Source organism: Carcharhinus amblyrhynchos, chromosome 9 (assembly GCF_965287045.1).
Source record: "Carcharhinus amblyrhynchos chromosome 9, sCarAmb.v2.hapA, whole genome shotgun sequence".
Classification (NCBI taxonomy): domain Eukaryota; kingdom Metazoa; phylum Chordata; class Chondrichthyes; order Carcharhiniformes; family Carcharhinidae; genus Carcharhinus; species Carcharhinus amblyrhynchos.
Window position 1 is genome coordinate 78647561 of NC_137332.1, and position 16989 is coordinate 78664549.

Sequence of the window (16989 nt, forward strand, 5' to 3'; positions counted from 1 at the left end):
TGACTAATAAATAAACTTAAAACCTAAACTTAGGGACCATCTAGTTGGCTGTAAATGAGTTTAATAGAAATTTATTTTTAACTAAACAGCTGCCAGAGGGTAAAAATGGTAGTCAATGGGGTAGTATGCTTCTCCTGCAGAATGTGGGAAGTTAGACAATCCGAAGACAGAGAGTGCTCAAAGAATATAAAGGAAGCAGGAAAGAACATAAACAAGGAGTTAGGGAGGGGCTAAAAGGGACCTTGAAGTGTCCTTGGCAAACAGGATTCAGGAAAATCCCAAGGCATTTTATACATAAGAGCAAGAGAGTAGCTTAGGAAAGGATAGGTCCACTCAAGGACAAAGGATGAAATTTATGTATGGAGTCAGAGGAAGTGGATGATATCCTTAGTGAATACTTTGCATCAGTACTCACAAAAGAGAAGAACATGGTGGATGGTGAGTCGAGTGAGAGGTATGTTGATATTCTAGGGCATACTGATATAAAAAAGAGGCGGTGTTGGGTGTTTTACAAAGCATCAAGGTAGGCAAGTCCCTGGGACCTGATGGGATCTATCCCAGAATATTGAGGGAGGTGAGGGATGAAATTGCTGGGGTCTTGCATGAAATCTTTGTATCCTGTTTGATCACAGGAGAGGTTCCAGAGATTGTAGAAAAGCCAATGTTGTTCCTTTGTTTAAGAAGGACAACAGGTATAATCCAGGAAATTACAGGCTGGTGAGCCTTACATCCATGATAGGGAAATTATTGGAGAGGATTCTTAGAGACAGAATTTACTCACATTTGGAAAAATATGGAGTTATTAGCGATTTGCAGCATGGTTTGTGCGCAGAGGTTGTGTCTCACAAACTTGAATGAGCTTTCTGAGGAAGTGACAAAGATGATTGATGGCAAGGCTATGGATATTGTCTACTTGAACTTTAGAAAGGCCTTTGGCAAGGTCTCTCATGGCAGGTTGATACAGAAGGTGAAGTCACACGGAATCTGCAGTGAGCTGGTAAGTTGGATATAGAACTGGCTTGGTCATAGAAGACAAAGCATAACGGTGAAAAGGTGTTTTCTGAATGGAGATCTGTGACCAGTGGTGTTCCGCAGGGATTAGTGCTGAGACCCCTGTTGTTTGTATTATATATAAATGATTTGGAGGAGAATGTTTGCAGATGACACAAATATTAGGGGAGCTGCGGATAGTGACGATGATTAAATCTGGTCAAATCTGAGGTGATGCATTTTGGAAGGTCTAATGCAGGAGGGAAGTATACAGTAAATGACTGAACCCTTAGGAGCATTAATATACAGAGAATCTAGGTGTACCATTCCCTGAAAGTGGCAACACAAGTGGAAAAGGTGGTCAAGAAGGCAAATGACATGTTTGCCTTCATAAGTCAGAACATAGGGTATAAAAATTGTTGAGTCATATTGCAGCTATACAGAACTTCAGTTAGGCTACATTTGGAACATTGTTTACAGCTCTGGTCGCCACTCTACCAGAAGGATGTGGAGACTTTGGAGAGGGTACAGAAAAGGTTTACCAGGATGTTGCCTGGTTTGGAGGTTATTCGCTATAAGGAGAGATTTGACAAGCTTGGTTGGTTTTCACTTGGAGGCTGAGAGGTGACCTGATAGAAGTTCTCAAAATTATGAGAGGCATGGATAAAATCAAAGTCTTTTTTCCAGGGTGTAAATGTCAATTACTGGGGTCATAGTTTTAAAGTAAAAGAGGAAAAGTTTAAAGGAGAGGCAAGGTTTTTACATGAGGGTGGTAAGTGCCTGGAATGCGCTGCCAGAGGAGGTGGTAGAAACAGATAAAATAGCAACACTTAAGAGGCATCTTAACAGATACATAAATAGGCAGGGAACAGACCACGTAGTGGTGACAAAGCAATGTCATCTCCATGGCTGTGTCTTGAGGATTCCCTTTTGATTAGGTAGTACCAGTGACTGTGGACCATTTGGATAGCCCATGATTAGCCATCCAGGATAATCTTACAGTTGGCCAGCATGACAACTCAACAATGGCTCCTCCAATCCTCCAGGTGTGCTGTTTGCAGGAAGTAACACACAGACCCATACCGGCCCTGCCTCCACCCCCTCATGACTTCCAGGCTCGTCCTCCCTGATTCCAATCCCAGCTTGCTGCCACACACCACCCCAACCTCCTCTCTCACCCCAACCACCCAGAGACCTCTCCTCCTGCTGGCAATTTTTAAAAGTTGTGTTCACAGAGCCACAAATTGTCCCACCTCTGTGCGCCCGATCGAGGAGCGAACATCTAGACCCTAGGTCTGATGGGATCCGGTCTACATTAAGTTTTGGACGCACCATGGTTAAAATTCTATACAAATCTATAATTTAAATTTGTGTGATGGCCTTAGATATCAGGCTTATCGGAATGGGCTACTTCCATTAGGAAGCCCCAATCTGAAGGGTGATGTCATTAGCAACGGCTTTCCAGTACTGCAAGAGTCTCCTTAACATCTCTCCAGCAGGTTGGCTTAGCAGAGAGACCTGTTGCTGCATTTCAACTACAATTAGAAATCAAATGAAGCCTGCCACAACCACAGTGATACAGGAATACTTGTCTTCTTGCCAGATAGTGATGATTTTGAGCCCTAAATGATGGACAGGTCCTAACTTTGTAAGTTAGGTGTTTAAAGTATGGATCTGATGTGAGATGTACTGGGCTTCTCCCAGCTACCGATGTGACTTTCATCGTCCATCAGTTGAGATGCGAAGCTGAGATCCCATCTGCCTTTTCAGCTGGACGTTAAAAGATTCCAAGTAGAGAAACAGCTCAATACCACATAAAGATTCAACAAGTAATAAAGCCCAATTTCAGAGACTTGATATCCTGAGCATTAAGGCCATCTTAAAAATGTGACGCAAAATTGGGTCATCCATTTTGTTCAGGTGACCCCGCACATGCTTATGAAGGTCCTCATCGTAATTTTCAGACTCTTGTTAGACCCTGCACTGCCCAGTCAAGCAAGTGCAAGGCCTGTTTAATAGCTCATGCCCCCCCAGTACCAGGGTCCATTCCCTGATGTCACTTCCACCTCCCGGGACTTATCAGAAGGCTTCTGTCAGCACACCAGGTGGTGGGAAATTGGACTTCTCAGTCCAACAAACTGCTAACGTTGGCATTGGCAGGTACAGGTACTCACAACACATTAATGAAATGAGGCTTGAGGATCTTATTGAAAGGCAGATCAGGTCTGAGGGGCCAAGTGGCCTCCACCTGCTCTGAATTTGTATGTTCATCTATTCACTTCACAAGATCCTCAAACTTTCACCTTCCCTACCTCCACTTGCTAATTGAAAGCTGGCCTTAAATAATTTGTTGGGCATTGATTGGCTGTTCCTCCCATTGCTGTCCATGAGATGGAGTGATCTCCCTGCTTGCCTCCCTGCACTTGAGACATAATTCAGGCAAAATACAATTCGAGATGGCAAAATGGTGAGGCACCGTATAATTGCAAGTATTCACCTTATATTGTGCAACTGCTTAATTACTGCACAACATCAGCACAAATACTGAATTAGTCACCGTAATAACTTCAGTCAGCCCACTGAGGTTGGCCTATTGGAGTATGAGCTCCCTGATTAAGGATCAGGACGACTTCCTCGTGAACCTGCTCCTGGGCCTGGCCAGGCAAGCCATCAACAGGTCCAGGCAGCGGGCAATTGGCAAGGTTGTCCATCCTGACTGTCTGCCCCTCTACGCAGCCAGGTGTTCTTAGAGAGAGGGAGCATGTGGTGTCCACAGGCACAGTTGATGCCTTTCACACCGGCAAGGCACGCATAGGCTGAGGTGTATTATAGACCCCAATAATCACCTTTTGATTTAACGATTTAAATTTCCATTCAACTTTGATTTTTGGTTCGGGCTGTTCCCCCTCCTTTCGGGGAGCTGCCCCTTTTAATTTGTCTCTCAGTTAATTTGATTTTGTATAATTAGTTGGTACCTAAAAAGCATTCCCTGATTAAGGATCCAATCGATAGGCCAATCGGGGAGTCTTTGCCTTGTACTTAACTGGGAGTGTCAGTTCCTCTGACAGTCCTGGAGGTAGGCTGCTAACTACTAGCACTCTGCATGCTGCTATTAGAGTTTGTGAATAAAGAGATTTTAGCAAGGGCCTTCTGCCTCTGAAGACTTATTGCAGTAATACAGGAATATCATTCAAATTGTGCTACCAGTTTGCACAGATCTTAAATTCCCATCAGGGTCATGTTATACCTTCCCAACATGTTAGTGAGTTCAACACAGAAAGGGCTTGTCTTGTTTTTGTGTTGCAGGATAACCAAAATCATTACTGTAAATTATGTTTATTAAGAACAAAACTTGGGACATAATTGCAGCCTGCTTACAACTTGCATTGATCACTTGCCATCTGACACGCAATGAAGAACAGAGTGTACCATATTATATCTAATACTAGAGTGCACTACCACAATCATCCTAATATCATGACAGGACTGATAATAAGCAGCCAGTTCACCAACATTTGAAAAATGAATTTGTCAGTGTTTGTTGCAGGGCACTTCACCAGCCAAGTGTGATGAGTTGCTCACCTAGCTTTTCTGAGTGAATTACTGTGCATTGATAAACACTTACATTTTTTATATTATCAATATTTTGCTGAGTAAATTGCTTCCCAATTGAGGATTCATGTGAAACATCAGGAACTTATAGGCAAGTTGTAGTTAAAGGCGCAGAACAGCGCCCACTGGCTTTAGGTCTTGTGCAGAGTTTTACCTTTCATACAGCATCCCACTGATTGGAGGTAGCCAGTGAATAGTTACAGAGTTCACAGTTTGTCTGATCACTTCCGGAGCCATTGAGATGGGTGACGGCTTTTTCGAATGGATCCAGCCTTGATACACGAGGTCCAGATAACAATGCATACGAGCCACTTGGTTTGGTGTGAACTTATTAGTACAGCTATCATCTGTGGAAGAAAAGGACGGAATATATGGAGATAAATATGGTTTACTTGTACTTTTTGGTCAGCTTGTGAAGAACTTCCTGGCATCAATGCTGAATGGAGCATTTAAAGGCTTCAACCTGTGACCCTTGGCCTTTCTATCACCCTTTATTCGTGAAGTCATGTCATGTACTTACCCAACACACAAGGGCTTCGTTGGTCAGAAAGTTAGGGGAACCTGAAATTCAGGACCAGAGGGGTCAACCAGAGGAGGATCGTCAACTGGGGAAGGGGGATGCAGTAATGGAGGCTGCCGATCCAAGGCCTGAGTGAGGGCCTGGTGGTGTCGGTGGGAGGGGAAAGAGTGGGAAGAAGGTTAGAGGCAAAATTTGTTGGGGTGATACCCCTCAGGCACCCAGCACAATGGGCGACATGGTGGCACAGTGGTTAGCACTGCTGCCTCACAGCACCAGTGACCCGGGTTTGATTCTTGGCTTGGGTCACTATCTGTGTGGAGTCTGCAAGATCTCCCCATGTTGACATGGGTTTCCTCCAGGTGCTCTGGTTTCCTCCCACAGTCCGAAAGATGAGGGTTGGGTTTTTGATTTAATTTGATTTATTATTGTCACATGTATTAGCGTACACTGAAAAGGATTGTTTCTTGCACGCTATACAGACAAAGCATACCGCTCACAGGGAAAGGAAATGAGACCGTGCAGCATGTAGTGTTACAATCACAGCGAGGGCGTCGAGAAAAATCAACTTAATGTAAGGTAGATCCATTCAAAAGTCTGAGGGCAACAGGGAAGGAGCTGTTCTTGAGTTGGTTGGCATGTGACCTCAGACTTTTGCATATTTTTTTAATGGAAGAAGGTGGAAGAGAGAATGTCCAGGGTGCATGGGGTCTTTAATTATGCTGGCTGCTTTGCCGAGGCAGAGGGAAGTGTAGACAGAGTCAATGGATGGGAGGCTGGTTTGCATGATGGATTGGGTTACATTCGGGAACTTTCTTATAGTTCGGGAAGTTTCTTATAGTCTTGGGCACAGCAGGAGCCATTCCAAGCTTGATATAACCAGAAAGAATGCTTTCTATGGTGTAAATTTCCGATTGGGAGACACGCAGATTTGCTTCTTCAGCACACAGCTTTCTACACACTTCCTAATGAAGTCAGTTACTGTAGTGGCGTACTCATTCAGGCTGGTCACAGAGTTTTTAAAGACTGAGCTGTCCACTGACTCTAAGCAGCCGCATATGAGATCACCCAATTCCTCAGACCAACATCACACGACTTTCTTTGATGGATTCTCCTACTTCAGTTTTTGCTTGTAAGCCAGGAACACAGCCTTGTGGTCTGATTTGCCATCGTGCAGGCAGATGATATAGCAGTGGGCACGTTTGATATTTGCGTAACAGTGCTCTAGGATGTTTGGGCCTCTGGTGAAACAGGAGACATGTTGGTAGTAACTTAATGGTATGCTCCTGAGCTTGGCCTAATTGAAGTACCTGGCCATGATGAACAAGGCCTCGGGATGTTTCATCTCAAGTTTACTTGCAGACCCCACCTCCTCTAACCTTGCCTGAGGCCAGGGTATGCTCTGTTTGATGGATTGAGAAGCCCCCTACTTGTAGGACACAGTCTGGTGAAGCAGGAATGAGCCACGTCTCTGTGAAACAGAGCACACAGCAGTCCCTCAGTTCTCTCTGCGCATTCGCCATGATAAATTCTCCCTCAGTGTACCTGAACAGGCACCAGAGTGTGGTAACTAGGGGATTTTCACAGTAACTTCATTGCAGTGTTAATGTAAGCCTACTTGTGACACTAATAAACAAACTTTAACCAATATCCACCAAGTTGACTGGGTTTCCCAAATGTCACCTCATTTATGGGATATAGGCATTGCTGGCTTGGAACCATTTTAGCCCAAACCTAATTGCTCTTGAGAAGATGGTAGTGAGCTGCCTTCTTGAACCACTGCAATTCCTGAGGTGTAGGCACATCCACAGTACTGTTGAGGAGGGAGTTGCAGGATTTCAACCTAGTCAAGGTAAAGGAATGGTGATATATTTCCAAGTCAGGATTGTGAGTGGCTTGGAGAGGAATCTTCAGGTGGTAGTGTTCCAAGGTATTTGCTGCTCTTGTCGTTCTAGATGGTATTGGTCATGGGTTTGGAAGGTACTACCTAAGGAACTCTGGGGAGTTCCTGCAGTGCATCCTGTAGCTGGTACACACACTGCCACTGGGTGGGTGAGGGATTGAATGTTTGTATATGGGGGCAACAATCAAGTGGGCTGCTTTGTCCTGGACGGTGTCAAGTCCCTTCAGTTTTGTTGGAGCTGCACTCATCCAGGCAAGTGGAGATTATTCCAGTACAATCGTGGGCAGGATTGGGAAGTCAGGAAGTGAATGAAAGGTGCTAGAATTTCAAGGGGGTGCAGAGGCGAGGTGCAAAAATGACACATCTCAAGGGAAAACTGAATAATAAACCAGAATGTTTTAAATAATTCTAGTAATGGAAATATCATCATACAATGGTTCTACATTAGTGCCAGACTGATCTTATGTTGCTCCAGTAAAGAGTGAAGGGAAAATGTGCTGTTTGGGGCAGAGTTACAATGATTATTGCACTGTGGAAAATGTCATTGGCTCACTTTGACATGCGACGTGGAGGAAGTAAAGGTCTGACTGAGAATGTGTGGCTTCACAACTAGCCCACACTGCTTAATAGCCAGAGAGAGGGACATTTGCCAGAAACTGACTAACTTGTGGGTCTTGTTATGGTGCAAGTGCCCCACTGAGTTGGGAAACAATTGAATCATGGAGTCCATATAGTGCAGAACAAGGTCACTCGGCCCATCGAGACTGCACTGGCAACAGTCCCACCCAGGCTCTATCCCTTAACCCCATGTTATTTACCCTGCAAATCCCCCTGTCACTGAGGGGCAATTCATCATGACCAATCAGCTTAACCAGCACATCTTTGGAATGAGGGAGGAAACTGGAACACTGGGAGGAAATGCACTCAGACTGTGTAGACTCCACACAGTCACCCAAGGCCAGAATCGATCCTGGGTGCCTGACACTGAGAGGCAACAGTGCTAACAACTGCACCGCCAAAATTAATGTTTCCTCAGTGCACAAATGTACCGTGCCACATGGAGGTGGTTTCATACCAGGTCTGAGACAAGTTAATAGATCACAGGCCCGGATGGAGGTGTGAGCGCTCTGAAAGTTTTCACTGCGTCCTTGCTAGCCGTGAGAACAAAAGCAAACATCAGACATTCCCACTACTGCTCATTATCCAGTGACTCCTGCTGGAATCTGGCTGTTGGCAGAGCCTGGGTTCGGCTGCAAAGTCCCATTGGTAGGCCCGTCTGCCAGTACTCACCGTCTCGATTCGCACATGAGAAACTATTACTCTGGCAAGGAACAAGAGAGCTACTGACACCCGCCGAGGTGAGAGCCCGGAAACGAACAGTCCCTTTGGAAGAATAGAAAAAGGGGAAAAAAAAACCAGAAGACCGAACGGAGAAGAAAAAAGGGGGGTTTTTACTATACCCGCTGAGGCATCCCTCCCTCATTCCTTCGAAATGGGTTGGAAGAATACTTGGAGTTTCACTCCTTCTTTCCAAGAAAATAATAATAAATGTGGTCTTTATTCCCAGAATGGCAGAGCTGAATGTTGAAATATGGCATTAATTTTGGTGATTAAAAAAGGTCAGCACTGAATGCAGGATGCTGATCAGCCGTTTAAATATGGTGTTAATTTGTATTTGTTTGGGTTCTGTTTAAGGGTTTCCTAAGTGATAGCGCTTTGATAAAAAGTATGTGTTTTTAATATATCCTTATAACGTATTACTCGCTGTCTCTCCCTTTGCTGGCGACTCTCAGGGTTGGCTGTGAGTCAGAAGATTTCTACACTCACAGCAGACCCACCATGATCACCAGGCAACAGAGTAACACACAACCTTATAAACCTATTATTTACCTCATAAATATATGATTTACCTTACAACCAACCAATTTAGTTGGCTTGAAATACTAGCGTTTACCTCATGCCTGATCCAAGCAAGGCCACTCAGCTATTCCCTCACAACAAAGTTCACCAGAAAAAAAATATATTTCCTGATTTTATCAGGCCTGTCAGGTCGTAAATTATTTATTGGGATTTAAGGCTCAACAGTTGGTAAGTTAAGCTTCTGTAAATCCCCCAGTATAAAACTACAAGCGAGCATCTTTTATTTTGCAGTAACTTCTTTATTTGTTAAATGATTATTTAATAAACCTCACTTAACGTGCCCAGTTCTGGTCGCGGTTTGAGCTAAAGAGCAATAATGCTTCACTGGCACAATTTGCCAGTGTTCTGAGAGGAGGTATAAGAAATAGGCACATGGTCTATGCAGGGAATCTGGTACTACAAAATCAGGGCCATGAATACAACTGGACCTCAGATCTTCAGATAAGATGTCAGTGCCAATGAATCCAAAATGCGGATCATGGTGCCCTGATGCAGAATGCCAGAAATGAACTTACGAGTCAGCCAAATAATGTTATTTATCTCTGAACATTTAATTCCGTCCCTGTCCAAACCCTGATTTGTCCCTTGATTAGACCTTTTCTATCTTGACTTCAAACCCATTCTTGGCATTAAAAATAACTCACCCTGCCATTTAGTGCCAACGCTTTGTATCACATATAGACAGCACAAGTGTGGAATACCCTTGGGGCCATGCTTGAGATTACCTTTAGACCTTGCTGATACTCGTTCCAGTTTCCAATACTGCTTCTATTTGTTGATGCTGTTATTACAAAACAGCATCTTACAGAATGGACACCACACCCATATACCAAGAACATCAATTAGTAATTTCCTGAAATAGCTCAGTGGCCTGAACTGAATTATTCACATGAATTCTCTCTGATAGAAGTTGAAGCTTGAGTTACCAATACTTGAGATTATGCCAACTGCTTCTGGATAAATGTTGCCCAAATGGCCTTTTCGGATGCAATATTACCATTTGTCACACTCTTTAGGCTAATGGGAGTCCTGAAATGTATCAATAATTTTCCAGCCAGGTCTGTGGGCTCAATGATGGGTTGCACAGTTCCTCAGAAGATTCCAGATGTACACTTTATTTGTCATACCTGGCTCAAACACAAGCTAGTTAATACAATCCAAGAGTTTTCCACCAGATAGATGGTGAGAAACCGAACACAATTAAAACAAAGTCCAAAGATGTGCTAGCATTGGAGTTGAGGGGGAACTTCTTCACTCAAAGGGTGGTGAATCTCTGGAATCCTCTGCATGTTGAAGTGGTGGAGGCTACCTCACTAAATATATTTAAGTCATGGGTAGATAGGTTTTTATAGACAAGGGAATTAAGGGTTATGGGGAGAAAGCAGGGAAGTGAAACTGATCCACTTCAGATCAGCCATGATCTTATTGAATGGCAGGGCAGGCTCAAAGGGCTAGATGGCCTACTCCTGCTCCTATTTCTTATGTTCTTACCTTTCAACTGCATACTTAGAAATATAGAGGATAGGAGTGCACAGGGTTTCTTTGTGAATTTTGTGCTTATGTTGGAGAATGATACATATCCATTTTAAAGCACCCAGGTCTGATAAAACAAAACAACTAGACATCGAGCAATTCGCCTACTGGTTTATTCTAATGAAACCTCTCAATTTTAACCTTGGAAAACCATTGTGCACAAGTCTGTTTTTTCTTCATATCTCCCATTAAAAACAGAATAAACTACTGTGTGTTTTGGGCCTTTAGTCTCTTCTACAGCAAACAGCAAAACTAACTGATAAAGCAAACTTTCATCACCAGTTTAGAGAGGACTTAAGCAAGTGTGAATAATCAAAAGGCTGGTATCTAACACCAACCAACCACCACCACCACCACCCACCCACCCCATACCTCAAATGATTGTTATGATGCACACAGACACAAGCCTAAACCCCTCCACTTACTGTTTCAGCATTGGTTCCTTGTTCTAAAAGGGTCCAGCACATTGGACTCCATCAATGATAACTCAAGATGAAAAATGCCAAAGTCAGTGAAGTGCCAGTCCTAAACTGACAGGACTGAAATCAAAGCTCCCTGGACATATGAATAGATGGATGTATGGATGGATAGGTGGCAGATAGTTGGACATGTGATTAGCTGAGGATTAACTGAGACAAGAACAAGGTTTCATGGGATGCTGTCAGCTGTTGGAAACAAATGAACAAACATTGGCAATGGTCTTCATCAAGTACTGGTGGAATGGAAATGGGCTCACTCCAGAGAGGGCAAAAAAAAAGCCAAGGCAATGAGAGAAAAATGGCAACAAGAGATCAAATGTAGTGGAATTGAGTATCCAGAGCAGCAAACATAGAATCATAGAAATTTACAGTGCAGGAGGAGGTCATTCAGCTCATCAAGCTTGCAACAACCACAATCCCAACCAGGCCCTATCCCAGAACCCCACATATTTACACTGCTAATTCCATTGACACTAAGCATTTTAGCATGGCCAATCAACCTAACCCACACATCTTTGGAGAGCAAGCCACTGAATTAGAAACAGATCTGAATGTTTGAACCTCTCACTTGCAGTCCAGTAAAGGAAAACACAAAGTTCTGCATCTTCATAAACTCACTGATTCATTCCACATACACATCACCAACACCCAGTACCACCTGTAATCACTTTATATATCCCAGTGACTTCTATTAAATGATTAACATCCAATTTAGGATTTAAGTGGATAGCAACTGTTAACCCATTCCTAACACTGAAGAGGATACATCAGTTCATATTCCACTATATTCTGTATCTTAAAAGCTGTGCCTGGTGCTGATCACTAATATAACAAGCGAGGCACTGAAATCTTGAAGACAGTGTAGAACATAGCATCAGAAGTTGCATCTCAAAGTAAAACCGAAAGAAATCTGTAATGAATGTTACAGAATGAAAGATATCAAAAAATACTTCAAATGAAACTGCAACAACAGATTAAGGGAGCCGAAGTAACTTTAGCGCTGGTCTGACATTTTGCAAACAACACACGGAATGGCATCTTTATACCAAAAGTTGGATGGACAGGTGGGAGGGACTGTTCTTTCAGGATGGATAGATGGGCTAGGATAGACCCAAAGATTTGCTCATCCACTTAATGGGATAGTCCAGTGTAGACTCAGTGGGAAAAAGGGCCTCCTTTTCTGCTGTTCTATTCCACAATCCTATATCACTGGCTAGAGCTCAATCAGGAAGATTCTCTGTTTCATAACTGTTACTACCAAAGCTGATATCAACATACACACTGAAACTTTTACAGTGGCAGGAAATCTTAGACTACACAAAGTGCACCATCGACTGAGTCAGATTTTGCACAGCTGAGAATAGAAAATGCCAGAAGTTCCAGAAAGGAACAGGCACGGGTAATGATTTTTTTTTCCAGACACTTATAAGAATGCCATTGGTAACAAGGCTTGCTGAGTGAGGTCAGCTTGAGAAAAGCTTCCTAAACCCATATCTTCTCTTCACTGTAGAAGCACCAGTGTTATTTTCCACTTTCAGGTTAGCCCGAATGCCAATCACTACCGTTCCTGACACGGAGCTGACTCCCAAAATGTACCAATAACACAGCAATTGTGGATTAAGTAACTAATTTGGTTGTTGGAGTATAATGGATTAGAAATTCTGAGGAGTGATAGACAAAGTTCACTCCACTGCTTTTTACTTTCTTCATTTGGGAGCTCCACATTATAACACAGGCCTGGTGAGAAATGTTCGGTATACCAGCTCGGCGGATTCCATCAGCAGGTTCCTCAGGCCTTTCTGTACAGGGTCAGTGGGTTCCTCAGGCCTTTCTGTACAGGGTCAGTGGGTTCCTCGGGCCTTTCTGTACAGGGTCAGTGGGTTCCTCGGGCCTTTCTGTACAGGGTCAGTGGGTTCCTCAGGCCTTTCTGTACAGGGTCAGTGGGTTCCTCAGGCCTTTCTGTACAGGGTCAGTGGGTTCCTCAGGCCTTTCTGTACAGGGTCAGTGGGTTCGTCAGGCCTTTCTGTACAGGGTCAGTGGGTTCCTCGGGCCTTTCTGTACAGGGTCAGTGGGTTCCTCAGGCCTTTCTGTACGGGGTCAGTGGGTTCCTCAGGCCTTTCTGTACAGGGTCAGTGGGTTCCTCAGGCCTTTCTGTACAGGGTCAGTGGGTTCCTCAGGCCTTTCTGTACAGGGTCAGTGGGTTCCTCGGGCCTTTCTGTACAGGGTCAGTGGGTTCCTCAGGCCTTTCTGTACAGGGTCAGTGGGTTCCTCAGGCCTTTCTGTACAGGGTCAGTGTGTTCCTCAGGCCTTTCTGTACAGGGTCAGTGGGTTCCTCAGGCCTTTCTGTACAGGGTCAGTGGGTTCCTCAGGCCTTTCTGTACAGGGTCAGTGTGTTCCTCAGGCCTTTCTGTACAGGGTCAGTGGGTTCCTCAGGCCTTTCTGTACAGGGTCAGTGGGTTCCTCAGGCCTTTCTGTACATGGTCAGTGTGTTCCTCAGGCCTTTCTGTACAGGGTCAGTGGGTTCCTCAGGCCTTTCTGTACAGGGTCAGTGTGTTCCTCAGGCCTTTCTGTACAGGGTCAGTGTGTTCCTCAGGCCTTTCTGTACAGGGTCAGTGGGTTCCTCAGGCCTTTCTGTACAGGGTCAGTGGGTTCCTCGGGCCTTTCTGTACAGGGTCAGTGGGTTCCTCAGGCCTTTCTGTACAGGGTCAGTGGGTTCCTCGGGCCTTTCTGTACAGGGTCAGTGGGTTCCTCGGGCCTTTCTGTACAGGGTCAGTGGGTTCCTCAGGCCTTTCTGTACAGGGTCAGTGTGTTCCTCAGGCCTTTCTGTACAGGGTCAGTGTGTTCCTCAGGCCTTTCTGTACAGGGTCAGTGGGTTCCTCAGGCCTTTCTGTACAGGGTCAGTGGGTTCCTCAGGCCTTTCTGTACAGGGTCAGTGGGTTCCTCAGGCCTTTCTGTACAGGGTCAGTGCGTTCCTCAGGCCTTTCTGTAGAGGGTCAGTGGGTTCCTCAGGCCTTTCTGTACAGGGTCAGTGTGTTCCTCAGGCCTTTCTGTACAGGGTCAGTGTGTTCCTCAGGCCTTTCTGTACAGGGTCAGTGTGTTCCTCAGGCCTTTCTGTACAGGGTCAGTGCGTTCCTCAGGCCTTTCTGTACAGGGTCAGTGTGTTCCTCAGGCCTTTCTGTACAGGGTCAGTGGGTTCCTCAGGCCTTTCTGTACAGGGTCAGTGGGTTCCTCAGGCCTTTCTGTACAGGGTCAGTGCGTTCCTCAGGCCTTTCTGTACAGGGTCAGTGTGTTCCTCAGGCCTTTCTGTACAGGGTCAGTGGGTCCCTCAGGCCTTTCTGTACAGGGTCAGTGTGTTCCTCAGGCCTTTCTGTACAGGGTCAGTGGGTTCCTCAGGCCTTTCTGTACAGGGTCAGTGGGTTCCTCAGGCCTTTCTGTACAGGGTCAGTGGGTTCCTCAGGCCTTTCTGTACAGGGTCAGTGGGTTCCTCAGGCCTTTCTGTACAGGGTCAGTGCGTTCCTCAGGCCTTTCTGTACAGGGTCAGTGTGTTCCTCAGGCCTTTCTGTACAGGGTCAGTGTGTTCCTCAGGCCTTTCTGTACAGGGTCAGTGTGTTCCTCAGGCCTTTCTGTACAGGGTCAGTGTGTTCCTCAGGCCTTTCTGTACAGGGTCAGTGGGTTCCTCGGGCCTTTCTGTACAGGGTCAGTGGGTTCCTCAGGCCTTTCTGTACAGGGTCAGTGGGTTCCTCGGGCCTTTCTGTACAGGGTCAGTGGGTTCCTCGGGCCTTTCTGTACAGGGTCAGTGGGTTCCTCAGGCCCTTCTGTACAGGGTCAGTGGGTTCCTCAGGCCTTTCTGTACAGGGTCAGTGGGTTCCTCGGGCCTTTCTGTACAGAGTCAGTGGGTTCCTCGGGCCTTTCTGTACAGGGTCAGTGTGTTCCTCAGGCCTTTCTGTACAGGGTCAGTGGGTTCCTCGGGCCTTTCTGTACAGGGTCAGTGGGTTCCTCAGTCCTTTCTGTACAGGGTCAGTGGGTTCCTCGGGCCTTTCTGTACAGGGTCAGTGTGTTCCTCAGGCCTTTCTGTACAGGGTCAGTGGGTTCCTCGGGCCTTTCTGTACAGGGTCAGTGGGTTCCTCAGTCCTTTCTGTACAGGGTCAGTGGGTTTCTCGGGCCTTTCTGTACAGGGTCAGTGGGTTCCTCGGGCCTTTCTGTACAGGGTCAGTGTGTTCCTCAGGCCTTTCTGTACAGGGTCAGTGGGTCCCTCAGGCCTTTCTGTACAGGGTCAGTGGGTTCCTCGGACCTTTCTGTACAGGGTCAGTGGGTTCCTCAGGCCTTTCTGTACAGGGTCAGTGGGTCCCTCAGGCCTTTCTGTACAGGGTCAGTGTGTTCCTCAGGCCTTTCTGTACAGGGTCAGTGGGTTCCTCAGGCCTTTCTGTACAGGGTCAGTGGGTTCCTCAGGCCTTTCTGTACAGGGTCAGTGGGTTCCTCAGGCCTTTCTGTACAGGGTCAGTGCGTTCCTCAGGCCTTTCTGTACAGGGTCAGTGGGTTCCTCAGGCCTTTCTGTACAGGGTCAGTGGGTTTCTCGGGCCTTTCTGTACAGGATCAGTGGGTTCCTCAGGCCTTTCTGTACCGGGTCAGTGGGTTCCTCAGGCCTTTCTGTACAGGGTCAGTGGGTCCCTCAGGCCTTTCTGTACAGGGTCAGTGGGTCCCTCAGGCCTTTCTGTACAGGGTCAGTGGGTTCCTCAGGCCATTCTGTACAGGGTCAGTGTGTTCCTCAGGCCTTTCTGTACAGGGTCAGTGGGTTCCTCAGGCCTTTCTGTACAGGGTCAGTGCGTTCCTCAGGCCTTTCTGTACAGGGTCAGTGGGTTCCTCGGGCCTTTCTGTACAGGGTCAGTGTGTTCCTCAGGCCTTTCTGTACAGGGTCAGTGGGTTCCTCAGGCCTTTCTGTACCGGGTCAGTGGGTTCCTCGGGCCTTTCTGTACAGGGTCAGTGTGTTCCTCAGGCCTTTCTGTACAGGGTCAGTGGGTTCCTCAGGCCTTTCTGTACAGGGTCAGTGTGTTCCTCAGGCCTTTCTGTACCGGGTCAGTGGGTTCCTCAGGCCTTTCTGTACAGGGTCAGTGGGTCCCTCAGGCCTTTCTGTACAGGGTCAGTGTGTTCCTCAGGCCTTTCTGTACAGGGTCAGTGGGTTCCTCAGGCCTTTCTGTACAGGGTCAGTGGGTCCCTCAGGCCTTTCTGTACAGGGTCAGTGGGTCCCTCAGGCCTTTCTGTACAGGGTCAGTGGGTTCCTCAGGCCTTTCTGTACAGGGTCAGTGTGTTCCTCAGGCCTTTCTGTACAGGGTCAGTGGGTTCCTCAGGCCTTTCTGTACAGGGTCAGTGCGTTCCTCAGGCCTTTCTGTACAGGGTCAGTGTGTTCCTCAGGCCTTTCTGTACAGGGTCAGTGGGTCCCTCAGGCCTTTCTGTACAGGGTCAGTGTGTTCCTCAGGCCTTTCTGTACAGGGTCAGTGGGTTCCTCGGGCCTTTCTGTACAGGGTCAGTGGGTCCCTCAGGCCTTTCTGTACAGGGTCAGTGGGTTCCTCGGGCCTTTCTGTACAGGGTCAGTGGGTTCCTCAGGCCTTTCTGTACAGGGTCAGTGTGTTCCTCAGGCCTTTCTGTACAGGGTCAGTGTGTTCCTCAGGCCTTTCTGTACAGGGTCAGTGTGTTCCTCAGGCCTTTCTGTACAGGGTCAGTGTGTTCCTCAGGCCTTTCTGTACAGGGTCAGTGTGTTCCTCAGGCCTTTCTGTACAGGGTCAGTGTGTTCCTCAGGCCTTTCTGTACAGGGTCAGTGTGTTCCTCAGGCCTTTCTGTACAGGGTCAGTGGGTTCCTCGGGCCTTTCTGTACAGGGTCAGTGGGTTCCTCAGGCCTTTCTGTACAGGGTCAGTGGGTTCCTCGGGCCTTTCTGTACAGAGTCAGTGGGTTCCTCAGGCCTTTCTGTACGGGGTCAGTGGGTTCCTCAGGCCTTTCTGTACAGGGTCAGTGTGTTCCTCAGGCCTTTCTGTACAGGGTC

The 16989-nt window shown here is 46.6% G+C and overlaps 1 protein-coding gene across 1 annotated transcript in view; it reads right to left on the reverse strand.

Moving 5' to 3' along the window:
- pappa2 (pappalysin 2) overlaps positions 1 to 16989 on the reverse strand; it is a 379187-nt gene that overhangs the window by 233708 nt on the left and 128490 nt on the right. The window contains exon 5 of the mRNA XM_080196777.1: positions 4757 to 4949. Coding sequence (XP_080052903.1) covers positions 4757 to 4949 — 193 coding nt within the window. The remainder of the gene's footprint in view (positions 1 to 4756; positions 4950 to 16989) is intronic.